The sequence below is a fragment of a genome, unplaced genomic scaffold, assembly GCF_019419815.1.
Source record: "Pyrus x bretschneideri cultivar Hongxiangsu unplaced genomic scaffold, Pyrus_bretschneideri_v1 Contig1, whole genome shotgun sequence".
NCBI lineage: Eukaryota > Viridiplantae > Streptophyta > Magnoliopsida > Rosales > Rosaceae > Pyrus > Pyrus x bretschneideri.
In genome coordinates, this window is record NW_025999390.1 from 1,226,975 (window position 1) to 1,253,320 (window position 26,346).

General features: G+C 38.0%; 4 protein-coding genes across 4 annotated transcripts; 3 read left to right on the forward strand and 1 right to left on the reverse strand.

Annotated features, from left to right (window-relative positions):
* Window positions 1–4,299: 4,299 nt before the first annotated feature.
* On the forward strand, window positions 4,300–6,914 carry LOC103928717 (bifunctional dihydroflavonol 4-reductase/flavanone 4-reductase). The gene is made up of 6 exons (XM_018642874.2): window positions 4,300–4,505; window positions 4,618–4,787; window positions 5,721–5,915; window positions 6,016–6,175; window positions 6,282–6,474; window positions 6,582–6,914. Exons 1-6 carry the CDS (start codon window positions 4,388–4,390, stop codon window positions 6,787–6,789), a joined length of 1,044 nt encoding a protein of 347 aa, XP_018498390.2. The 5' UTR covers window positions 4,300–4,387; the 3' UTR covers window positions 6,790–6,914.
* Window positions 6,915–8,034: 1,120 nt separating this feature from the next.
* On the forward strand, window positions 8,035–10,915 carry LOC103928726 (ornithine transcarbamylase, chloroplastic). Its single transcript, XM_009337807.3, is given in 6 exon segments — window positions 8,035–8,227; window positions 8,230–8,347; window positions 8,951–9,285; window positions 9,486–9,617; window positions 9,706–9,981; window positions 10,452–10,915. Coding segments are annotated over 6 exon segments (1,143 nt in total). The 5' UTR covers window positions 8,035–8,128; the 3' UTR covers window positions 10,635–10,915.
* Window positions 10,916–11,572: 657 nt separating this feature from the next.
* On the reverse strand, window positions 11,573–18,589 carry LOC103928734 (auxilin-like protein 1). The gene is made up of 8 exons (XM_048577928.1): window positions 18,075–18,589; window positions 13,037–17,663; window positions 12,896–12,941; window positions 12,652–12,749; window positions 12,465–12,530; window positions 12,296–12,385; window positions 11,945–12,121; window positions 11,573–11,794 (listed from the first exon to the last, which is right to left on the reverse strand). The coding sequence occupies exons 1-8, from the start codon at window positions 18,419–18,421 to the stop codon at window positions 11,759–11,761; spliced, it is 5,487 nt and encodes a 1,828-aa protein (XP_048433885.1). The 5' UTR covers window positions 18,422–18,589; the 3' UTR covers window positions 11,573–11,758.
* Window positions 18,590–22,764: 4,175 nt separating this feature from the next.
* LOC103954929 (proteasome subunit alpha type-1-B) lies at window positions 22,765–25,636 on the forward strand. Its single transcript, XM_048577940.1, has 2 exons — window positions 22,765–23,197; window positions 24,880–25,636. The coding sequence occupies exons 1-2, from the start codon at window positions 22,847–22,849 to the stop codon at window positions 25,375–25,377; spliced, it is 849 nt and encodes a 282-aa protein (XP_048433897.1). The 5' UTR covers window positions 22,765–22,846; the 3' UTR covers window positions 25,378–25,636.
* Window positions 25,637–26,346: the final 710 nt, after the last annotated feature.

Sequence of the window (26,346 nt, forward strand, 5' to 3'; positions counted from 1 at the left end):
ACTCATTGAAAATGAAACTTTCATGTTCATTCATATAAGATGAGAATGAAAGACGTGTTATTTAGGTGTGTCCTTAAATCGAAATTTACGCTTCAAGTTATGTAGTTCATATTAGATTAACTCAATAAAAAAAAAGTTTACAAGGGGCCGAGTTAGTACAAAAAAATGTATTAAATGTTTTTCCAAGATGAAATAAAGCCGTATGTCCACGGTTGATGATTATTTAGCTGAAATATTACCATGGGGTGTGAATGTGTAATGAATGCAAAGTGACAATGTAACCCTTGAAAAAATTGAGAGGCATTCACTTTCACTTGTCCCTTTGCCTGAAAGAAACATAACCATACATGTGGGTGTACATTGAACCACTTTTTCACGAATAGAGTTTGTATTGCAATGTCGGAAAGTAATTATGTGATGTCTATACATTCTGGTGCGAATTTTTACTCATCGGTTTGGATTGACTGCTCAAATTAATTTGTCGCGGAAAATCTTCTTGGTAGTCGTCTGGCAAAAAATCATTTTTGTTTTGAATCAATAGTCTGGCAAAATATTTATAGTTCAATTAGTTAAGAACATTCAGTTTTACATTTAAAATTAGAAGTTTGATTTTCTAAATATCGTTGTACAAAAAGAAATCGACAATCTCAAAAATGATAGGTTAAAGTTTCAAGTAATGATTATCGGAAATCTCTTCAATACTTTAAATTGTTAAAACACCCGATAATTCTTGTTTATAATTAGTATTTGGTTACATTTTTTCAGTGAACTTACTTTTTGGCCTTTCATGCGTACAAGGTGATGATGAAGAAAAAAAAAAAAAAAGGTGCCCCACCAAAAGCAAAAGCTAAAACATCAGTACCAAAAAACAGTAAAGCGCGAAAATCACTGAGCGGACATCACGGCGGCGTTTCGTCATTACAACCGTTATTGACGAAGGACTATGACCTGCTAGTGCCTTCCTGTTCCGTCAATTGTATGAGGTTCTGACGCGTGTGTTTCCTCATTGGCAACAAAAATTATTTTTAAGTCGGAAATTCAACTGCCGCTCAAAAGATGAGGGTCCAACACGATACGAGGAAGTTTCTTATTCAGATCAAATCACATAAAATTTTAGATATTTTTGTAGCTAAAAAAAAAAAATTGAATTTGAGTATAAATGACGGTGCATTGTGTTAGGATTTAACTAAACTTTATATCTGCATTGTAAATAGAGACAAAACAGTAGATTCAAAACGCATACTTTTATTGAGAATGCAGGTATGAGCAAATGCAAAGCAAAGAATAAAGGAAAAAGGGAGAAGAAAAATTGAAAATTTGGTCCGTTGCTTTTCCTTTCGACGGGATCTTACTCGATCTTTCGTGTTTGCCACTTCGTTCTTTCTCCATTCTCTAGTTTTTTTTTATGCAATGATGTCACAAAACGGATTTCGCTTAGTCACAAGACGTAAAACATACATGCATCGAGTTCATATTCCTTTCTTTATAGGACAAGGTGAGAGTTATAGAGAGAAAAAAAAAATACAAAACTGTAGAAATCAAGTCCCTCTCAACCGACAAATTACGTGGTTATAATTTACGTTACATATATGCTACAAGTAATGCATGCAGTAAACCAAACGATCTTGAAAAAAGAATATATATATATATATATATATATATATATTCTTTTGTTTTATTAGTAAATTGCATAGGTACTCACAAAAGTCACAACACGGTTAGAACTTAGAGCTTAGAAAGTGTGTATATACATGTGAAAACCTGCCCTTTTCTTATACTTTTCTGCCATATATTTTGTTAGCAGTGCATGTGAACCTAAGAAATACTCTTTCTTTTTGCATTTTTTTTCTTTTTTCTGTAGCCACACAAAAAAAATATACAATTTATTTATTTATTTTAAATACAGCGGAAAAAGTTTAAAATGTTTATTTTTGTATCTGGAATTTTGTGTTTAATAGATAAATTGTTAAGAAGAGGATAATCGATGGAGCTCAGCCTGCTCAGGTCATTTTAGTAGGTTTTTGTGGGATGAATTATTTCTGAAGATTTTGTAGGACCCATTTGTGATTGTTGGATTATGTATGTTGATCCTGAAACTCAAATTCAGTTGTTCGTTTATTATGGCATCACTGTGACAGTGATATTAAACAAATAAGGAAAACTAACGAAAAGTTCAAAAAAAATTTAGTTTTAATGAAAAATAATAAATAAAGATGTAGTGAATAGTACTAGGAAAAGATAAAAATGTGATTTTTCATTAAAAATGAACAGTACCAAGAATATTTCGTTAAAATTTCCTAAAAAATATACTCGTGTTGATTCTCGAGTTCACATTTGGTCATTAAATTTCTTTGAATTATTAAACGAAACACCCAACCGTTTAGTTCAGCAATATGCGCTCTATAATTTTTGGAATTTGAGAAGCCTATCTTGTGCGTGAGCACTGAAGAGCAAGGACAAAGACGTGGGCATACCTCTGGATACAAGTTTTGGGCCCATGGACAAGGTTCTGTTCTGTTTGCTTATGTGGATTGCCCAGCCCATAATACTTCGGTTGAATTTGTATGAATTTTTTTTCATGTTTTCATTGAGAACATAGTCCAGCCCAATAACCAAGTCCATGGCCATGGGCCGATGGGCAACAAAATTTTCACTAAAACTCCCTAAATAAACCAGTTGTACTGGTGGATAGGCCTTAATCTTTAGAGTTCAACTCAGTATGACTCGAACCACTCAGTATTACGGTCTTGTAGTATTCTTTTTACTTGGAACTTGAAGTAAGAGATTTTAGTTCGAATCTCGTGGATGGCGAATACGATACCAAATTAGATTGTTTATTGTGTGGTTTAGCCGAACTCCCTCTCCCCTTAGTGTAAAAATATCAATGTACTAAAATAAAAAAATAATTAGTATGCCTCCAGTTTGTAAGTATGTTTTTTTTTTTTTTAACAAACGATATTTTCTATACTAAGAGGGAGGGGATGGGCTTAGCCTTACAATGTGTTAGCAATAATGTGATTTGAAGTTGCCTTTGACGAAAATCGAACCTAAGACCTCTTACTTACAAGTGAAGAGGAATATCACTAGACCATAGTACTAAATGGTTGTAAATATGTGTTTTAAATTAGAGAAATGCTAAAGGACTCTTTCAAAATTGGGACTCCCCATTGACTCTCCCCAACATCATATTTTTGACACAATGTTTTATAATGCTGTCACATAAATTAACATTAAACTGTGAAATGATAGATAGTTACACTTTTTAGAGTCTCCACAGCATTTCTGGATAAATTGCTATTATATATTTATTGCTATTATGCACAATTATTATTATCTATAACTATTACTATTTATCTGCTCGGCATGCCCAAACTGGTTGTTGAGGGAAAAGGACGGCCCTTGACTATAATTGAAGTGGTAGGGGAGCATCGACTGTACCTGTGTTGAATTGGTTAGGTACCACCCAATTGGATAATTGCTGACAAAAACACTCAAGAATTCTTCTATTTTAACTTAGTTAAGTTAGTGTTGAACTTGAACGATTAGGTTTTCAAGCTCATTGCAGTTAGACAAAAGTATTATTCTTGATTACATGACTTGAAAAGGAATGATGATCTTTTCTGGATCATTTTTGTGTGGATCCTGAGAATCCTCAAATTATGTTCGTTCATCGTACATTGTACGATTATAAATTATTTTAAATTAAATATGAATAGTATATGACGAAAAATGACCACACGATACAATAAACGAACACGATTTGAGAATCCTTTCCGGAACCTCAATGTGCCGGGGACTTTGGGCGTTATTTTTAAAGTGCCGGGGGAATTTGGGTGTTATTTTTTGTTCGACAACTTTTTTTTTGGGGGTGAATTTGGGATTTGGATCCTCTCCTGAGCTACTGGAGAGGATCCTCCTAACCCATCATCGTGGGCTGTTGGATTTTTATCTAACGGTTACAAACAAGGAGATCATTTTAAAATTATAATAATTGTAGTCATTGAATAAAAATTCAACGATTAACGATGATGGATCAGGAGGATCCTCTCCATTAGATCAGGGAGAATCCAAATCCGTGAATTTGTTTCACACGAACTAGAAAGTTGAGCAGCTAACAAAGGCAGTAAAGAACTAGGAAATCAACCACCACGCTCGTGCGTCAACCGTTAGGAAAGCACGTGATGCCCCGGAAGCTGAGATAAAACAGAGAAAGCGGGCGTGAGCGGGTTAGGCCGCCAATGTTAGCTGGGGTTCGCAACACTCCACCAGCCCCCCACTATAAATATTTTATAAGCTTCTCCAGTCCCTCACCCAGCAACTATTCCAAGTACCTATTTTCCATTGATTTTTCAAGAGATATACTTCAGTAAGCACGTACACACAAGATATGGGATCCGAGTCCGAATCCGTTTGTGTCACCGGCGCGTCCGGTTTCATTGGCTCTTGGCTCGTCATGAGACTCCTAGAGCACGGGTACACCGTCCGCGCCACCGTGCGTGACCCCAGTACGTCCCTCCCTCCCATGTTTTTTTTTCTTTTAACTTTTCGGTTTTCATAAGTATTCGAATTATATAATTTGGAGTTAATGATTTGTGGTTAATTATGAATGGATTACAGCGAATCAGAAGAAGGTGAAGCATCTGTTGGACTTGCCGAAGGCGGAGACGCACCTGACGCTGTGGAAGGCGGACTTGGCGGATGAGGGAAGCTTTGATGAAGCCATACAAGGCTGCAGCGGAGTGTTCCATGTTGCTACACCTATGGACTTTGAATCCAAGGATCCCGAGGTAAAAAAACGATACATGTTCTAAACTATTGTGGTATACGAATAAGGGAAATTTAAACTTAGACAAACTCGTTGTCCTCGTCACAGTTGCAATTATAAATCGGTGATACTGGTGGTGGTGCCAATGGCGGTGTTAGATTGCCCATGGTAGCTGGTAGCTTTAGAAAATAAATTCAATCAGGCAGCAGACCAAGTCCCTTTTGGAAATTTTATTTTGGCTTAGACAAAACAAGTTAGTGGTCAAACACTTTTAAAATTTTGTAAAGAAGTGATAAATTTATTTTAAATTAATTTAAAATTGCAGTAAGGAAGATTTTGAACAAATGCAATAAGGAAGATTTAAATGAGGATATATAAGAGGAGCAAATCCGCTATAATTAGTGTGGTTATGTTCGCGTCTAAGTTAATGGACATAGTTTGTTATTTCGTGCTTATTAACACAAAACGACATAGTAATGGGACCCAGATGCTTGGTGGTTTTCCTTGCAATAGCACATCGTACAAATTATAAAATGTGATAGGTCATTTTAAAAAATAAAAAATTGTTTTAAATAAGTATGAGATCATTTTAGAGCAAATAATTGAGAATTAAATATTAGAAGCACTAGACCTTTTGTTTTAATATGTATATTTTACAAAGAGAAAGGTTATTGACACTTCAAAATTCTCATTCTACACTCCTCGTAAGTGTATTTTTCTTTCTAAAAATAGAAAGTTTGGAGTGTAAAATGAGAATTTTGGAGTGCCAATAACAATTCTCTTTACAAATTGTGCAACTTATGTAGAATGTTTATTCTACAAATTTTTAATTCTACGTCGCACAATGTCACTTGTATTAAAAGATAAATTAAGAGAGAAGTTATCACCAAAACAAGAATAAAAAATTTAAAAAAAAGGAAAAAAAAAAAAAACTAAATTGTGTATGGTTTGACAGAATGAAGTGATCAAGCCAACAATCAATGGACTGTTGGACATCCTGAAGGCATGCCAGAAAGCAAAAACAGTTCGAAAGCTTGTGTTCACATCCTCAGCAGGAACTGTGAACGTGGAGGAGCACCAAAAGCCGGTCTACGACGAGTCCAACTGGAGTGACGTTGAATTTTGCCGCTCTGTCAAGATGACTGGTTGGGTAAGTCGACATAATCAAATTATTAAAAAATTGTTATCAGTGCTTTAAAAAAATGGTCACGCACAATACTGATTTTACATTTAATCTACTAATTGTTCAGATGTACTTCGTCTCCAAGACTCTAGCTGAGCAAGCTGCATGGAAGTATGCCAAAGAAAACAACATTGATTTCATCACCATTATCCCAACTCTTGTGATTGGGCCATTTCTCATGCCATCCATGCCACCAAGCCTCATCACTGGACTTTCGCCGATCTTAAGTAAATTAGAATATCGCTCGAATAAAATAAATAATTATTGTGCAGTTTTATTGTTAATTATATATTAATATCGGGTAATTGACATCAAATTGCTTAATTGTTGCAGGAAATGAATCACATTATGGCATCATCAAGCAGGGTCAGTATGTTCACTTGGACGACCTCTGCCTTTCTCACATTTATCTGTACGAGCATCCGAAGGCCGAGGGCCGCTACATTTGTTCGTCACACGATGCTACAATTCACGAACTTGTAAAAATGCTCAGAGAAAAGTACCCCGAGTACAATATACCCACAAAGTAATTATTAATTAAGCCTCCTAACCCTTCAGATAAATTGATTAACTAATCAATTAACTGTTGCACATATCATAATTGTTAGCTAACTAAACTCTAATGCAACGCAGGTTCAAGGGCATTGACGACAACTTAGAACCTGTTCATTTTTCTTCAAAGAAGTTGAGGGAGATAGGGTTTGAGTTCAAGTACAGCTTGGAGGACATGTTTGTGGGGGCTGTCGATGCGTGCCGGGCAAAGGGCTTGATTCCGATTCCGGCACAGAAAACTGAGGCTGCTGAGGAGAGCAACCTCGTTGATGTCAAAGTTGGCAGTTAAAATATTGATGAGTGATTAATGTTTGCATTTTATGTCGAAGCTTACCTCTCTATTGTTTTACATTTACCAGCTTGGATTTGATCTATTTTGTTAAAAAGCTTCAAATAAAATGCTGTTTCGAATTATGTATGAGAGTTAATGTTAATGTGGCTATGTGCAAGCAAAAATAAGTTTCTCCAATTAACTATTAATATAAGAAAGTGTGTGACTCAAATTATTATTAAAAAAAGGCTTTTTAGGCACACGGTCCCTGAGATTGTCATAATTCATCACTTCGATTCCTGAGATTTGAATTCGATAAAAGTGATCCCTAAGTTTGTCTATCATCAATTATTTCAGTTATTCCGTGAAAATTTCTATCAAATAAGGACCAAATGACAACAATACTCTCAATTTAATAAATAATGATCCAAAATGTTTTGACAAAAATTGAAGGTATTTTTGTTATTCATCCTTATTTAATGAAGATTTTTACGAAATAACCAAAATAGTTGATAATGGATAAACTCACATACCACTTCTATTGATCTTAAAGACCATAAGTGAGGAAAAAAATTGGGGATTCATAGCGGAAATCAAGCATCGTTGTGGCCCTCCTCGCCCAAGTTTGAGACTCCCCCACCCCTTTTTTCCCTCTCCTTCAGAATCTCACGTAACTATTGACAAACAAATTATCATCAGGAAAAAAAAAATTGGGAATTCATCTAAGAGCGTCTCCAATGTAAAGACTCAAATTCTAGACCATTGTTCAACCTTTATTTTCAGGGAACTTTAACGAAAAGCTCTTGGTACTGTTCACTTTATCGAAAAACCACATTTTTACACTAAAAAGTTATGTTGATCACTTTACCCTTTATTTTGTCCTTAACGTTAAAACTCAAAGTTTTAAAGTAATTTTTATTAATTTTCTTTTATTTTTAGGGAGTTTTAACGAAAAACCCACGGTACTCTTCATTTTAACGAAAAATCACATTTTTACACTAAAAAGTCAAATCTGGTACTATTCACTTTACCCTTTATTTTTTTCTTATTATTAAAACTCAAAGTTTTCAAATCATTTTCATTAGTTTTCCTTTATTTTTATTACCAAAGCATTAAATTGATCATTTTTTTTCCACTTAGTTTGGTTGAGGTCAATTTTTAAAATACGAGACCAAATTATGGGGCAAAGTGTAATTTGATATAAACCTTCCACTAATTGACACGTAGGATAACAATCCCCTGCTATAAAAACCCGTGATTGTTTCGGGCCTCCGCCGTTTGGATTGTACGAAAAACCCCTGAGCACTGAAAACCCACACATACGCTTCGCTGAGCTCGACTGTTCCCACCAAAATTAATGGCGGCGGCGATTTCTTCTCACTTCGCGTTCCTATCAGACAAACCCTCTCTCTCCTCTTCACTTTCCTCTTTCTCCGGCCAGAGTCTCCGCGATCGCCTCGATGCTCCGCCGCCGTGGTCAGCAGCATTTCCCTGCCTTCTCCGGCGAGACTCCGACGAATCTCGTGCCAGACCTCCTCCGTTACTTCTTCGCCTTCGTCCGTCGCCAACGTAACAGGTCACTGCTCGCCTCTGATTCTTAATCTGATTGTTTACTAGCTTAGCTAGAAGTTAATTTCTGTTATTTCGCTTAATACGTTTGGATTCAGGGTTTAGGGAGTGTGTTGAATTTGTTTTTGTGTTATTCCAAATTGCAATGGTGAAGTGCTTGAGTAGATTCTAGGGTTTCTGAAATTCTTGGAGGTAATGAAATGGCGATGTTCTTGAATAATGCAGGCATGTGAGCGTGTCGGTGAGTGAATATCATTTCGGGTTGGAAGATTTGGCTGTTGCGGAAATTAGGGTTTTTGATTGAAAATTAGATATAGGGCAACTAGAACTGTGTTGATGAGTAGAGCTTTGCTAATGTTGAATTGTATTAATCAAAGAGGCAAACGTCTCAGTGTATTCGCTGTATATGGTTTTCTCGAAAACTTATTTTTGAAATCTCGGAGCTTTAAAAAGAACCTAACTATAACTGGATAATTCTTTCGTCTTAGACGACGGTGGTGAATTTTGAGAAGAGTTTATGATTTTGGTGAAATGTTGCCACAATATCTTATGGCTCGGTGAAATCATTTATCTTCTGACTTGTCCCTTGTAATGTTTCTTCTTTTTCCAGCAAAATCAGAACTGAAGGATTTCTTGCACATAAGTGATTTTGACAAAGCCACCATTCTGAAGATGTTAGATCGAGCTGCAGAGGTCAAGGCACTTCTCAAATCAGGAGACAGGTCATTTCAACCATTTAAGGGGAAGACAATGGCTATGATCTTTGCAAAGCCTTCCATGAGAACACGTGTTTCATTTGAGACTGGGTTTTTCTTGCTAGGTGGTCATGCCATATACTTGGGTCCTAATGACATCCAAATGGGTAAGCGGGAGGAAACTCGGGATGTCGCACGTGTTCTGTCTCGCTATAATGACATTATTATGGCGCGTGTCTTTGCTCATCAGGTATGCTGGTGAGTTCTTAGTTTGTAATTTACTAAAGGTGATAAGCTTGCGTAATTAAATTCAGTTTTGGGCTGGTTAGAGTATTGTTATGGCAGGAGTTATGTCCATATGTTAAGAGTTTATCATGGAAACTTGTGCATTTTCCCCCCTTGAGCAATGTACTTAGAAAAGCCTATTTTTTTCCGCCTGTTTTATTGCAGGATATCCTTGATTTGGCTAAATATGCAACCGTACCTGTTGTCAATGGCTTGACAGACTACAACCATCCCTGTCAAATTATGGCTGATGTCCTCACTATCATCGAACACATTGGTCGGATAGAAGGAACTAAGGTTGGTCCATTGTTTTGCTTGCTAAATACAGTTTTTATTCTGCTAGATTCAGAACGTAGTTTTTGACTAAATTCTCCGCAAATTTCAGGTTGTCTATGTTGGAGATGGAAACAACATTGTCCACTCTTGGTTGCTGATGGCTGCTGTTATTCCTTTCCACTTCGTTTGTGCCTGTCCAAAAGGTTTTGAACCAGATAAGAAAACAGTTGAGAAGGCACAGCAAGCAGGTATCAGCAAGATTGAGATTACAAATGATCCAAAGGAAGCAGTCAAGGGAGCAGATGTTGTGTACTCAGATGTGTGGGCTAGCATGGGGCAAAAGGAGGAGGCTGATTCTCGCCGTAAAATTTTCCGAGGATTTCAGGTATATGCTATATTTATCTAAAACTTTTCAATGACATTGTATTAAAAGCATGCGATTTCAACACGGTAAACCCTTGTATGAATTTGGCATTATTTCAAGTACATGCATGAATCTGCATAAGGGAGTCAATACATTTGAAGTGGCAAAACAAGATTGAATAACAGAGATTCTAATGTGGTTAGAATGAAGTTGGATAATTCTAATGTGTTTAGATGAAACTTTTAGTTGATGTATACAAAAACTTCGTTACGAGTTCTGTGCTAATGAGCTCGCTATGTAAAGAGCATGCAGTGCTTTGGCCTGAGTTTGGCACCTGTCATGAGATCTCGATTCTTCATTGTTTTTTAGGTGACGTCATTTTACTCCTTATTTGGCGGAAAATATGGAATAGGTGGTGTTTATTATCTTTGTCCAATCGGGTGGCCGATGTTGATTATCTATTTGACTTGTAGTTTGCGCTGTTACTACAGGTTGATGAAAATCTCATGAAGATAGCCGGCCCGAAAGCCTATTTCATGCATTGTTTGCCAGCGGAAAGAGGGGTGGAAGTGACTGACGGGGTGGTTGAGGCTCCAAATTCTATCGTCTTTCCACAAGCTGAGAATCGGATGCATGCACAGAATGCTGTCATGCTTCATCTGCTCGGAGTTTAGTCACTTACGTTTCAAGTTTAGAGACACTTTTTAGCCTAAAATAGGTGAAGAATTTTGTGCTTTCAGATTTGTACTCGTAATGTTGTTTGCCTGTTGTCATCTATGGAGCCGTTTCAAATGCAAACTTAATGCATGAAGTTTTCGAGTCAAAACTAGTTAAAGTATTTGGAGAAACTGCCTCTTAGTACTACGGTATGTGGTACTCTTCTTTACCTGTAAGTGAGAGGTCTTAGGTTCAATCCTCGTTAAAGGTGAATTTGAATCATATTATTGTTAATCCAGTGTGAGGCTAATGCCTCCCCTCTCTCCCTATAGATCATATTGTTTGTTACAAAAAAAAAAAAGAAAAAAAAAAGAAAAAAAAAGGGTAATGGGGGAAACCAGGGATGCGATTTTCTAATTAGGGTGGTTAGTATATACCTTAGCAACACCCAAGAATTATTTGCCCAACCATTTGGTTCGGCCAAATTTTAGGTGTAAGCGTCATGATATTCTTGTAACTCTCTCATCCAGCATTTAAAATTTTTCGATATGGTTGATATTTTTATGAAACATCCACAAAATTAGAGAAAGATATGAAAATTAAGAGTGGAGTCTAAATTTCATCTCATATGGAAGAAACTCTCAAGTTTAAGCTAAAATTGACAGGTATAGTCGATATTTCAGACACATCTATTAAATATCGAAGAAACTCTAATATTTCGTCTAAACTAATGTTTGGCAATTCCTAAGATTCATTCTAAATTTCCATTATTTCGATCGAAAACAACTGATATTGATATTTGATACATCATCAGATATTTTTACAAATTTGCATATAGATATTTCTACCAATACGGTGATTTTAGACACTGCTCTCATCACAACTCCTTAGGTCGGATCACAAAAAGCCAATTACACAACGAAAAACGATAAAAGGACGAACCAAAACGAGGACGGATTTTTCCTTTTCTATTTTTCTTATTTCTGGGTAGAAGAGGATGACAAGATTACACTGCCAGTTTCTAACAAAGAATGCGTACAATCTACCTAATACTGGTATATAATATATTCCATGAGGAAACTAACACAGTGTGATGAAATATGCTTTATCTGTTCCCTCTGGACGTACGAAAGAAAATCGTCTATCGCTCTTCCACATTGAATCTATTCCAAGCCTCCTGGATAGTTGAACACAAACCAGAAACAACACACGTGAGCTAAATATTCTCCAACCCGAAGACAAGCATCTCTCGGCTTCAACATTTTTACCAACGTAAACATGTTTCTTAAACTTGATATATATCGAGGACAGAAGATCAGCAACGCACCTTTAGAAGATCAAACACCTTCTCGCAAGTGTACTTCTGCTGTATGCTTGCACCCCGTTGCTGTAACTTGTCAGGATGAACAAAGAGAGCAGCTTTACGGTAAGCCTTCTTTACAGCCGCAGTTGTAACTATTTCTGTTAGAGGAATTGGCTGCCAACCACTATCTGGCCCGAGGATCTGCGAGTTGCAAACATCAAGTTAAAACCAGCTAATGATAGATCTTTAAGTAAATCCTGATTGAAAATTTAATCTGCTTTGCGTACAATCATTGAACACTGAAGATGAAACAGACACAAAGCAGGAGGTATCATACTAAATCACAAAAGAAACATGAATCAGGCTAGCACATACATATTGTAGCGTTGAAAGCAATGCCCGCAAATTTCTCTCTTTCCCACTTGACCACCTTTTGACCTCGGCATCAAGACCTTCTGCTAATCTCTGCACAAAATTATATTCACAAGAGTGAGAAAACGTTTGGTGTGTTTGCAAAAGTTTATTCACAAGAGTGAGAAATTACGTTTCGCTCGGCTTGCTCCTTCTGTACAAGAAGATCCCGCATATTCTTCTCCGCAAGAGCTTTAGACTGAAAGAGATTGGAAGGGGAAAAAAAACATGAAGCAAGCTTGTTATAGGTCACCACTGTGTATCCAGAACCAAGCAAAGATCAAGAAGATCTAAAAACCAAGCAAGATCAGGAAACATACTGCACGTTCTGCTGTCTGTTGATTCCTCTCCAACTTAGCTTTGCACCTTTGAGCTGATTCACCATTACTTCCACCGCTCCTCTCAGCAGGGTAAGGATCTTCATTAAGGGTAAAAAAAATTTCAGAAGTAGCAGAGCATAAGATAGTAAAATATCCTATAATTAAATGCTATGACGACACCATAAAAATACGAAATCAAGGCATACAATGGAATGCTATAATGGTACTGTTAGATATCACATACCACTGTGATTTGAAGAATTTGGGTATCTTGATTTAGACTCTGGGTCCTGTAAGAATTGTTGTTATGTCCATTAATTTATGTTGCCAGAGGATAAGCATCTTGATACTTGGTAAGAGTAAAAGCATTAAAACAAATACTCACAGCGGGCGAAACACCCGGCTTCATTCCATCATCTCTAGAAGCACTAGAAGATTTCTCAGAAACAGACCTCTTAGCCTGCTTTCCTGCCTCGTAAGCCTTCCCGGATAATGATTTTTCTAAGGCACGCTCCCAAGCCTCTTCAGTTGCTCTTTCCACAGCAGCACGTTCCGATTTTAGTTTAGCTTCCCTTGAAGCCTTCTCAGCTAAGGAAATATCATTAGCCTTTACAGAAGTCTTTCCCGACCTTTCTTGGGCCTCAGCCATTGCCTTTTGACGAGTTTCAGCAGCTCTTTCTCGAGCTTCAGCAAATGCCCTTTCACGAGCTTCACGAATTACTCTTTCAACAGCTTTTTTCTCCTTTACTCTTTCCCTTTCCTTCCCTTTTGCATGCTGTTTTTGTTTCAGGAGTTCCTTTTCTATCTCCACTTCCTTTTGCAATCTCTCACTAATTTCACTCTCTTCTGCAGTCGAGGTTTCTTGTTGATTTTCCATTTTTTCTTGTTCCACTACTGTATTTGAAGTACAATGTTTTTCACTCTCCTCTGCAGTCAAGGTTGTTTGACGATTCTCACCTTTTTCTTGTTCCAATTCTTGCAGCGAACTATGAGTGGTTACACTCTCTTTTGACGTGGTTGCTCGATCATTCTCCATACTTTCCTCTGTACATGGACTTGTCTCCATCTCATGATCCAGTAGCACATTTCCCCCCTTTCTTCTTAACATATGAGAAAGTTGAGCTACTTCTGCACTGGTCCCATCATCAAACCACCTTTTCCTATGAGAAGATTTGGAATTATTCTTATTCTCTTCCTGATTCACGGCAACTTCAACTTTCACATCCTCATTGATTTCTTCCACTTCTTCAACATGCGTTTCTAAAGTGACATCTTGGTTTTGCCCACAGTTCAAGGCATTTATATCCACATTTAACCCATTTTCTTCAGAAGGATGGCTCTCGATAGGATCTTCGATTTGCTTCAATATCTCAGCAAGTTTGACACCCGAAGCCAAGCCATCGGCTTCACATATTTCTTTCTCCTCCTTGCCATTCTCCTCTTCAACTGACTCTGATTGGTTCCAATTCTCCTTGAGCTTATTAAGAGTTTCAGAAAAGTTGAGTCTATCAAACCATCTTTTCCTATGCGAAGACCTGGAATTATTCCTGTTTTCTTCCTGCTTGACAGCAACTTCACCTTCCATCATGTCCTTATTCATAGCTCCCAATTCTTCAACCTGTTTTCCAAAATTGCAGACTACTTCGGGCTCTCTGGCAAGCTGGTCTTCTTGCTTTTGCCCACATCTCATATCATTTCTCCTTAGAGTTGTTCCATTTGTGTCAGAATAATGCATCTCTGTTGCATCTATTATTGGTATCTCAACAAGTTTGATATCTGGAGCTAAGCCATCTGTTTTGAGCATATCTTTCTCCACTGTGACATTATCCTCTTCAACTGATTCTGACTGGTTCACACTCTCTTTGAGTTCATCCAAAGTTTCAGTAACTTCAATTCTATCCCCATCCTCTTCATGTGCAGGTACCTCCAAAGTTTCTTCTACATCCTTGTCATATTCTGCATGTCCAGTGGGCCCCTCTTTTTCATTTGGGTCCTCAATTTCACCCTCTTCACATAGGTTATTAGTTGCCTTAACATTGCAGTCTGGTTTCTTTAGATCCTCACAATCCCGTGTCACCTTCTCATCTTCTGTACTCTGATCAATCTGTATTTCCATTATCCCATCTTCTACACACTGAAAACTCTCTTTTTGTCTCTTCTCACATGCTATCTCCTCATATTTATCCCCCTCCAGAGTTTCTTCTACATCCTTGTTATACTCTGCATGTCCAGTGGGCCCCTCCTTTTCATATAGGTCCTCATTTTCACCCTCCTCACATAGGTTATTAGTTGCCTCAAAGTTGCAGTCTGGTTTCTTTTGATCCTCACAATCCACTGTCACCCTCTCATCTTCTGTACTCTGATCAATCCGTATTTCCATTCTCCCATCTTCTACACACTGAAAACTCTCTTTTTCCCTCTTGTCACATTCTATTTCCTCATATTTATCCCCCTCCAGAGTTTCTTCTACATCGTTGTCATACTCTGCATGTCCAGTGGGCCCCTCTTTTTCATATAGGTCCTCATTTTCACCCTCCTCATATAGGTTATTAGTTGCCTCAAAGTTGCAGTCTGGTTTCTTTAGATCCTCTTGAGCCACAGTCACTTTTTCATCTTCTGTACCCTGATCAATCAGTATTTCCATTCTCCCATCATCTACACGCTGAAAACTCTCTTTTTGTCTCTTCTCACATTCTATCTCCTCACAAGCTGCCCCTTCAAGTATCATCTCATTCGCTGTTGTGTCGCCAAGCTTCTCATGTCCTTCAGACTTGCTCTCATTTCTATTCTCAAAATATTGCTCACCGTTGGTGTCATTAAGTGAGTCCTCAGTGATGTCTTGCCTGCTATCTTTATTGAGCCTCCTTTCAGTGTCTTCTTCCCTGTGGACATCTTTTTGTTCCTTCTCAAGTTCTTCCTGTTTGTAAGCCTCGTCGCCTATCTTCTGATATTCAACACACTCCTGAGGCATCAATTTCATTTTCACATGTCTGGTTTCCTGTAACTCTTGAGTTTCATGCCTTTTGTTGTCTCCTTTTTGCTTCTCAAGCTCCCCTTGCTTCTCTTCAAGAATTTCCTTTACATGGGAAGCTTGAAGCTTCCAAGTTTCTTCAAGCTCTCTGGAAGCTTCCAGTCTATTCTCATTTTCTTCCTGTTCAAAAGCATCTTTAACTGTTTCCAATTCACTTGCATGATCTTCATGTTTAGACAGGCCTCCATCCGCATTGACTATCTTCTCTGACTCTCTGTATTCTTCGTATTTAGCTGCTTGTAATCTCTCGCCACCTAGTTCTGGATATTCAAAAGCCTCCATGGCTGTCTTCTTCCTTTTCTGTTCATCTTTGTCAACAATTTGTACCATTATTATCCCAGGGTTGGCTTCTTCATCCTCTACCGTTGTAGCCTGGTGTTCACTTGAGTCCGAAAGCTCATAAAATAATTCTGCTGGTTCTGATAGATCAGGTTCGTCTGTGTCAGGAAATTCATAGAACTGGTCTGCTGCTTCTGAGAAATCAGGTTCATCTGTGTCAGAAACTTCATAAAATTGTTCTGGCGCTTCTGGAACATCAGCTTGTTCCTGCGTACGACCCATGTGAGTTGATATAGATTCATTCTCCTCTGTTTTCCCTCCAGCTTCCTTAGCACCAAAAAGTTTATTCGCATCTCCAAATGCTGCCATTACCTGTGCTGGCCCAGTAGAAAAAATTGAAAAACGAACAGGAACACCCACTTCTTCATGCAACTCCTGAGTCTTTCTCTCCTTGGGTATGCTTACTTTGTCTGCATATTTATCCCCCTTCACCTCAAGTTTTGTACTGGTAGAATCATGAATAAGAACAGCCACTTCTTCATGCAACTCTCGAGTCTTCCTCTCTTTGGGTATGCTTACGTTGTCTGCATATGTATCCCCCTTCGTCTCAAGTTTCATGCCAGTAGAATCATGAACAAGAACAGCCACTTCTTCATGTAATTCCCGGGTCTTTCTCTCTTTGGGTATGCTTATGTTGTCTGCATATTTATTCCCCTTCACCTCAAGTTTTGTACTAGTAGAATCAAGAACACGAACAGCCACTTCTTCATGCAACTCCTGAGTCTTTCTCTCTATGCTTACTTTGTCTGCATGTTTATCCCCCTTCACCTCAAGTTTCTTACCAGTAGAAACATGAACCGGAACAGCCCCTTCTTCATGCAACTCCCGAGTCTTCCTCTCTTTTGGTATGCTTACTTTATCTGCAAATTTTTCCCTCTTCACCTCAAACTTCTTGCCAATGTTAAAGCTCTGTTTGACACTATTTTGCGAACCAGTCTTCTTTCTTTCCTTAGACTCTTTTGCCATTTTTATCCTTGCTTGAGCTTCCTCTATTGCCTTTATCAAAGCAGCCGCGGAGGCAGCCGCAGTAGAATTTGTGTCCACTTCCTCATCAAAGTACGGTGATGAAGAAACATGGCCAGAACCTTCTGAATTATCACTTCTAGAAACGCCAAAAACAGAAGCCATTGGTTTCTCAAATTCAACCTTGCCCTCAGACAGTGGGCTTGAAATTGATGGACTGCTTGAAGGATGAGTTTCACATGCCTTGAATAACTCATCGTGCGAACTGGATCTTTTCCAATCATAATTATTCTGAACCTCAGCACCTCCCGCAGAAGTTTGCTTCCTATCATCACCAGCTGGGAGGTCTCCTGCAGACTTCAGATGGTTGCCCTCCGTCATTCTTTCAAATAAATTATTGTCAGGAGAAGCACCATTTTCTTTGGAAGATACCGGTTTATCACCTTCAGTTGTGTGTATTGGACTGACTTCATCAATCAAACACGTATCTGTTGGAACAGCATGAAGCATTGTTTCTCCTGTAAAACTTTTGCTTCTGTGGTTGGTTTTATGGTATGACATGTTGAACTTCTTGGCACCATCAAATGATTGATTAGATGCTTCCTGTGACAAAACACGATTCTCCACGGTACTCGAAGGATCTGCCTCTTTCGAAGGCGACCGCTTTTCAGCCGGTGTCCTATTCAAAAGAAAGGAATACACACACCACAATGTCAATCCCTGTAGCTGTAAAAGTTTGATTCTTTACCTTTTGGTGTGAAATGTCTGTTATTTCCAGTTGATGTAAATATGTAATCATAGATTTCAATACGAATTAAGAAAAGCTCTCGATTCGTGCTCGAATTTTAACATCCAGACAATTTCTCGTAAAACAAAGTATGAAATTTTTAACGGTTGAATTTCAACTGCAATTTACTACCCAGCAACAGATACTACTCAAAATTATAAAAATCTAACTGAAATTTCAATGACCGAGCTATCTAAATTATCAAAAATTACTAATTTCCCATGCCAGATTATAAAATACGAACTTGCATACTCAAAAAACAAGTAAAATTGTGCATTCTGAGGGAGTGAAGTGTAAATGCACCTTCTTTCCTTCTTCTTTCGCTCCGCAAAGAGCTCCTCATACGGCACTGCGAAATCCGAATCTCCAAATCCACATCCACCGAAGACGTTAGAGTAATCCAGCTTCGAGCTCCGAACATCCACCGAAGCCTTCCGCTCATGGAGCTCCGGAACCTCAAGCACCGGAATCGAAGAGCCGCCGCGGGAAGCTACGGAACCGCCGAAAATCTCGCTGTAATCGTCGACTCGGGAGGAGAAAGTCGAGACATTGAACTTGGATGCAGCTGCGGAGGAGAAAACGCCGTCGTATATGGAGTGACCGCTGGAGAGCTTCTGAGAAAGCGCCACGGATGAAGCTTGGTACTCCATTGATGGACTGGAAGTACGCGCTGCGTTACGTTTTGCTTCTTCTTCCTCGACCTACTCTCAGTGTTTGGAGCACACTGTAATGCGGTCTAACTGTCAGAGTACGGAACGTGAATAAATGGCCGATTTTTGGAGCAAAAGATCGGGGAGGGTGACCGGCGGTAGCCGGTGAGTGCGGACAGTGAGCGTGACTCTGCCTTTTTATCGATTGGCTGTCTGTGCTGTCGTGTCGCGTGGTAAGCTCTTCCAAATCCGACGCGTCAGTGCAAACTCTGCCCCAGTCGACACAACACACGGAAGGGGTAAATTGGGAAAGAGATCAAGTCGGGATCTTCTTTATAAAGTTATCGGATTAAGTGATTTAAGTCTTTTAAATTTTATCCAACAACCAAAAATTACACAATTTTTAAAAGGTCAAAACAAATAGACCGTTGAATAAAATTTTAAAAATCCAAATCATTTAATCTGATAGAATCTTGACGAAAAATATCCGGGGAAAATCTATTTTCAATTGGGAATATGATAAAATTCAGGGTGATTTTGGAGGGGTGATAGACAACTGCGTGACACGAGCTCTGATGAACGGCAAGTGGCAACATGTGCACATAAAATTGAGCAATTAAACGCGAAGAAACGTTCTCAGCGAAAAGAACAGAAACATAAATTGTGACATTTGCTTGTATGTAGTAAAAATAAATATAAACTATTATTCGTTTTTCTAACAAAAGCGAGACACGGGAGGGAGAATTATACTTGAGATTATATAGGAGAAAAATTAAACTGGAATCTTAGATATTGCATGCTTTCAAAGGACGTAGTTAATCTTCAACACGTTGACACTTATTTAGTTCCTAAATTTATGGGAAAACAATGATAAAGGCGAATTTAGGAAATAACAAATTCTAATTTGATAAATAAAACAAGAACCCTCCGAAATTCTAATTAGCTTTCACACCACTCATTAATAATGTATTTACCCCTACATTTAATTACTTGAAAAATAAAAATAAAAACTATAAATTAAACCACACACTCATTTAACATCTAGCACACAGCCTTCTTAATTTTCAGTTACCTAATCGAATAAACTAAAGAAAATAAATGCACAAAAATTAACAAGAATATATAAAAAGTAAAACAAAGTATGTGAGTAGTACTACCATTTTTTATTCAAATTCATAATTATTCTATCATTCACATTTGATTATCTACAATTCGATACAGCGCCCGATGATATAAGTGGAAAAAGAAAAGAAAAAACTCTCAATAATTCAAATATTTAAATGAAATAAATAATATTGTTTTAGGTCCACAAGTTCTCCACAATTAAGCATAAAGAGCACTTATTCTGAAAGTGATTATACTACAAGAGGAATGGGAAAATGGGTCCATAAGCCGAATGACAACACGAGTTCTTTTGGATGGTATTCATTTGAATGTGACTAGAACCCAACGGTTGCTTGCATATGTTATTGTTGTAGTTGAAGAAGTACACGCAATTTTTTTGAATGTGACTGCAACCTTACGGTTCTATTTTTTTTTTTTCCAAAGCCTTGCATGAAATACATATTAACGAACCACGAGCTGGTGGTCCAGTGGTAAAGAATGAATTGCGAGACTTTTTTCAAACTAAAAATTAGAGGTCATGGGTTCGAAACCCGTTGCTGGTGTGGAAGCCAAACTTGTGCCCAGAGGGAGGCTGAAATGCCTCTGCGAGTCTTCCTGGCCCTCGGAATGAGGAATAATCGTGGCTTGCCACCAGTTGTCCCTCGACGCCTTTTTAATTTTTCATTTTAAAAACTAATTTTTATTTACTGTAAGTCTGATCTATCTACGTACTTTTGATATCCAAAACAAACACTATAACAGACAAGTGCGCAAATTGAAAAAGAACATAGTGTGTAAAATAGGCAAAATGAATAAAATGCAGGAGAAATTGAAGAGGAAATTGTAGCAGTTGTCCATCAACTTTAATCCAATTGGCGTAATGATTCCTCAATTAAAAATTTGTGACCATTGGTCCCTTAACTGATAAAAAAGCACAACTATGATATTTTTCGTCAACTCCGTCAAAACTTCATCTAAATGAGTCACATGCCACATAATTGGAGTAGTGGTCCCTAAATTTTAACCAAATTGGAGCAATGATCCCTTAACTTTAACTTAATTATAGCAATGATCCCTCAATTTAAATCCAATTGGAGCAACAATCCCTCAATTTAAACCCAATTGGAGCAACAACTCCTTAACTTTAACCCATTAGAGCTATGATCCCTCGGCTTTAACTCAATTGTAGCAATGATCCTTCCACCATGACTCATTTTAACGGAAGTTCTAATAAAGTTGACGAAAATAACTATAGCTACACGTTTTGATCGGTTACTGAACCAATGATCATTGCTCCAATTAAGTTAAAATTCAAAAACATTACCACAAGCTTCTCGAAATAGAAAGAGGATTACCCGAGGAGCAAAGGCACATCATTCATCTATCTATGCCCATTGCTCACACATGCAGTTCCATGAACAAAAGTTACAAGTAACATTTCTGCGAGGACGACAAGTAACATTTCTGCCGATGCAAATCAGCCTTGAACTGAGTGACTGAGGGGACATGCCTTTTGGGGGGAATCTATGGAATATCTTAGAGAGGCTCAATGATGAACATGATATAAGCATAAAGATCATATATAATGTGCTGATCACGAGGCTTATTAGTTTATAGAGAGAGATTCTCCTCCTTTTCCTCTTTCGCTTTTCTTTATAGCCTAGTGCCTGCCTACAAACACCGTTGTTGAACAGGCTTTAATTTGTCGATGGAATTTCACAAATACCCTAACTGGGATAATAACTTGGCTATCATCGACTCTATATTTCGACCTTCGTTTATCATGCATCATGTGAAAATATTGGGATATACACTCAATTAAATGTAAGTTATTCTCTTGCGATGGAGGAATTTGTATGCAACTTAATATGACAGAGTTAGAACGTGTGGTGAGGAAAGATACCTTGGCAGAATAAAATGAAAATACATATTCAAGAAACCTAACCACCCCACCTGGCTCACCTCGTGTCCTGTCATGTGTTTGCCCAAGACTGTATAAGGATGACTCCCATGCATTCGAGTTCTACACTTGTCCATTTATTGGTGGATCCGGATAAGGGTGGTCTCTTGTGTATCTGTCTTGAACGGACGTGAGGGTGGCACACTTAGCCTTACTAAAAAATATCCCTTATTGCATGAAAGTTTTTCTCATGTTTTCGAAAAAAATGAAATAAAATGTTAACACAATGTTTTAAGAGTCATTAGGCGGTAGTTGAGTGGCAGGAAGAAGCCTAGTGCCTAGAGGCCTAGACCCATCCCGCTATAATTAGATTTTCGTTTAGAGATTAGGATTGGTTTTATATAAATGGGATGCTTGTTAATCAGTGGAGAACTATTCAATCAAGAAGTAGTCTATTCGGTTTGTGTAGTATTCTTGACAATTTTGTAGTTTTTTTGTTGTATAAAGTTTTATATTCTGTTAGTTTATTGCGTACTCTGATTTTCAACTAAAAGAAGATAATAAAACGTTAAATATTTTTTTTAAAAAGGTATAAAAACAAAAGGACGACAAAGAGGTAGATGGTGGGGGGTTCATCTAGAGAGGAAAAAGGGATACAAAACAATAAGTCTGGGAGAGAAACGACGCCATCTAAGTTTAAATAATATCAAGGCAAATCAGCTTCTTCTTCGTTAGTATGTCGTTGGCTCTGCCACAAATTTTTTTTTCAATTAAGTTCTCCACATAAGCCCGCCCATTTCTGCCTACTCCAGTCTAGTCTCGGCTATTCCCACTAGCCCCGTGTAGTCCTTTTTTGATTCTCGCCTATGACAAAATCGCGGTTGCTAGCCACCGCCTAGAGCCTATGTGCTATTTTCCAAACATTGGTTACTATATAATGGACTGGTAGCCCATGTGCAATTTCATGGACTAGACTGTTTCTTAGATTTATAGTCAACCCAACAATCCATAGACCAAAAATTGGGCTATAGACCCAATAAGCTATCTGGACTCAGACCTAAACATTTTAATTATCGATATAAAAAAAAAATCTAATGAAAATAATTTAAAAATTTTGAATTTTAATTAAAATAATAAAAATATGTTGTAAATGAATAGTATTAAAATGACTTTTTAAAAAATATTTTGTTAAAACTCTTTAAAAAAAATCTTTTTTATTTTTTATTTTTAACCAAGGACGAGCAAGGAGAAAAGGAAAGCGCAAAAAAAACCCTCTCCCGGTTCGTCTCAGAGAGAGAGAGTCACAGTCTCACTTGCTTGAACAAAAAGAAAACCCCAACAAAAATCCTCACAGCTTCACCGAGAGAGAGAGGCACTGTGATTTCTTCTTAGAGAGAGAAGGAAAAAACGACGCTGTAAAGATGTTCAGGAACCAATACGACACCGACGTGACGACATGGAGCCCCGCCGGGCGGCTCTTCCAGGTGGAGTACGCGATGGAGGCCGTCAAGCAAGGCTCCGCCGCCATTGGGCTCCGATCCAAAACCCACGTTGTCCTCGCCTGCGTTAACAAGGCCAACTCCGAGCTCTCTTCCCACCAGAAGAAGATCTTCAAGGTGGACGACCACATCGGCGTCGCCATTGCTGGGCTCACAGCCGACGGCCGTGTCCTCTCCCGGTACATGCGATCGGAGGCCATTAACTACAATTACACCTATGAGTCCCCGCTCCCCGTCGGGCGACTCGTCGTTCAGCTCGCCGATAAGGCTCAGGTGCGTCGCGTAACAGTACCCCTATTTTTGAATCTGTGTGCTGCTCATTGATGCCAATTTTTATTTTTTTGTGAGTGGGTTTTGTGACTTGTGCTTATTGGATCGGGGAATTGGGGATTTAGGGTTTTGCTGGAGGTGGTAGTTGGAAATTCTTAATTTTCTGGAGGTTTCTGAGAAAATTGAGGGTTAAAGATGTAAAATTGGTGTTCGATTTCGGTGTTTTACTTGTTCTAGTAGAGTTGTATACTTCCTGCAACTCAATTAAGTGGTAGGATTGTTGTTATCTTACTGGAAACCAAAATTAGATCCCCTGAGAAAGAAATTGGGTTGTTAAGACTCAACAACTAGGGTTTTAACCAGAGTTAGCTGCTTAGGGTTCATTTGTGTCGAAGGTCTCAATGCGTATCAAACAACTCAAGGATCATATTTTATTATTTCGTTTGCTTTTTAAGTTTATCTGAGTAGCATATGGTTAATTTTTCGAGGGTGAGAAGATAAGCTATTTGGGTTTGGATTGGGTTGGACTTTTGTCTAACCGGTAGTGTAGGAATTCTTTTGACCATGAAGATCTTTGACCTTTTATTACAAAGTGTGTTGTTTGGTTTGGGAACTTAATGCAAAATGTGACTTGTGAAGAATGAAACTATTCCTTGAATGTATGTCATGATGAATCATGGTATTTCAGAATCATCTTGAAACAATTGACATGCACTTTTTTTGTTTTTGTCTCTAAATAACCAAGCTGGCTAAACTAATGAGTGAGAACAGAAAAAGAAATTCAGGATTTGCAATTGAGACCTCAGATATATGTGGTACACATGTTACATTATGCGCTTCAATAAAATGTTGGCATAATGTAGAAAGGACTTGTGTAGGAAAGGAAAGTATGAAAGTGATTGGATTGAACAGGGCCTCATATTTTCTTATTTGTTTCTGGAACCCATTCCTTGTGTAATTAGTAGTTGGCTTGTTGTTTTACGCAAATATCTACTGTTTGTAGGTAGTTGCATACACATTCAGAGTTTTATTCTTCTGTGTATCGTGAACGAATTTATGTATAATACAACTTATAACAAATGTATTTTATTTGCATTGCAGACTGAATTCTGAGATAAGAACTTTCTCCTCCTCCCCCCTCTCTTTGTGCATACACTCACATGTGCATATTCATTTATCTTTCAATCTCGTAGTTAATTTTTTTTCAACTTGATATACAGAGGTTTCTCTTTCCCTAAAAGATGAGAATATCTGCATATTCTTATTCATTCATTTCACAATTTTGTGGAAATACAAATACTAGTGTATCGATTCAGTAGAATGGTGATGTTTCTGATTGTGATTAAGGAGTTCATTCTTACCAATCATATCATGTGTAGTTTCATCACAATATGATTTCAGTGACCGTAGAAGTGAGTTGGAGTGTTGGACTCTAGATTAAGGATGGGCTTTTGGTATTATTAGATGCTGAATCTGTCTGTCTCCTGAATTCTACCGTTTAGTAGAAGCTAAACTTTGCAAAACTGCCACAAAAAAGCAAACAAACTTATGATGCCTCTTCAGTATTTATATTTGGTCTCTCTTATCAGTTATCCTCCTCCGTGTATACAACTACCAGTGTCTATTTGAACATCCATTTGGAGAGTCCTTTTTGTTATTTTAATTGTATACCCTGTGGATGACAGGTCTGTACCCAACGCTCATGGAAGCGACCGTATGGAGTTGGACTATTAGTAGGTGGGTTGGATGAGTCTGGAGCTCATTTGTATTACAACTGCCCAAGTGGAAACTACTTCGAATACCAGGCTTTTGCAATAGGGTCTCGCTCACAAGCTGCAAAGACATACTTGGAACGCAGGTTTGAGAATTTCACAGGCTCTACAAGGGAGGATCTGATCAAGGATGCCCTCATTGCAACAAGGGAAACCTTGCAGGGAGAAAAACTGAGAAGTTCCATATGCACAATTGCTGTGGTTGGAGTTGGGGAGCCATTCCATATATTGGATCAGGACACCGTCCAGAAGTTGATCGATGCATTTGAGATCGTGCAGGATGAGGCTCCTGCTGCTGAACCCGATGCTGGTGCTGAGCCTGCTGCAGCTGCAGAAGAGGGTGAGGGCTCTGGCGCTGGCGCAGACCAGGGAGCAGTTCCCGAACCGGATGTAGCTCCCATGGATATCTGAGGATGATAGATACAAGCAGTTGTCTTTCCATTCCTTCAATGAGGTTTTCTTGCAGTACGTGGTTCTTAAGAGTATGGATGGTATTGGAGAAGATTACAATCTTCTGGTGAACATTTGCCGTTTCTTTTTCTTCTCTTATAAACATTTTGAAAGTGGCTTCTGGTTAGATCGACTTTACATTCAATGTTTACCGTTACGATACAGTTATTGAACCTAATTGCTGTCGGAAAACTCCATTTTTATTGAATCGTTTACTTTCTGTGTTGTGCGTTTGATATTTTAACGTTAGAAAATGGATAAAATCTTGCAAGCTCTGCAACTTAAGTGGAAAACGATGGACTTTATATATTTTGTGCATCCACAAGCTTTTCGAGCGAAGTTCTGTTTTTTTTAGAGGAAATTGTAGCAATGGTCCCTTAATTTTAATCAAATTGGAGCAATAATCCATCAACTAAAAATTTATTATTATTGATCTCTTGACTCATCAAAATGTGTCGCTATGGTCATTTTCATCAACTTTGTTAGAATTTTGTCAAAATAAGTTATGTTGGAAGGACCATTGCTACAATTGGGATCCCTCAACTCATCAAAACGTATAGCTAAGGCCTTTTTCGTCAAATTCGTCAGAATTTTGTCAAAATGAGTTATATTGAAAGGATTATTGCTACCATTGGATTACAGTTAAGAGACTATTACTCCAATTGAGTTAGACTTGATGGACCATTTCTCTAGTTAGATTAAAGTTGAGGGAACAATGGTAATGAATTTTTAGTTTAGGAACCATTGTTATAATTTACTCTGTTTTTTATTACCACTTGCTTCACATCGTAGAGGGAGTTTCGTCGTTATGTGGTTGTTTAAACTGTTTAACGGTTAGAATTACCATCTCTACTTAAACAGTTGGTTCAATTTTAATGGAAAATGAGACTCATCGGAAACAACATTGACGTGCAGCGTAATAGAATGAGG

Coding starts and splice junctions, on each gene's coding strand:
- LOC103928717 (XM_018642874.2), top strand. CDS start 4,388: ATGGGATCCGAGTCCGAATCCGTTTGTGTCACCGGCGCGTCCGGTTTC. Junction 5,916..6,015: donor CTGTCAAGATGACTGGTTGG/GTAAGTCGACAT, acceptor CTAATTGTTCAG/ATGTACTTCGTCTCCAAGAC. Junction 6,176..6,281: donor TGGACTTTCGCCGATCTTAA/GTAAATTAGAAT, acceptor TAATTGTTGCAG/GAAATGAATCACATTATGGC.
- LOC103928734 (XM_048577928.1), bottom strand. CDS start 18,421: ATGGAGTACCAAGCTTCATCCGTGGCGCTTTCTCAGAAGCTCTCCAGC. Junction 17,664..18,074: donor CGAAAGAAGAAGGAAAGAAG/GTGCATTTACAC, acceptor TCTTTTGAATAG/GACACCGGCTGAAAAGCGGT. Junction 12,750..12,895: donor AAATTCTTCAAATCACAGTG/GTATGTGATATC, acceptor CCCTTAATGAAG/ATCCTTACCCTGCTGAGAGG.
- LOC103954929 (XM_048577940.1), top strand. CDS start 22,847: ATGTTCAGGAACCAATACGACACCGACGTGACGACATGGAGCCCCGCC. Junction 23,198..24,879: donor AGCTCGCCGATAAGGCTCAG/GTGCGTCGCGTA, acceptor TGTGGATGACAG/GTCTGTACCCAACGCTCATG.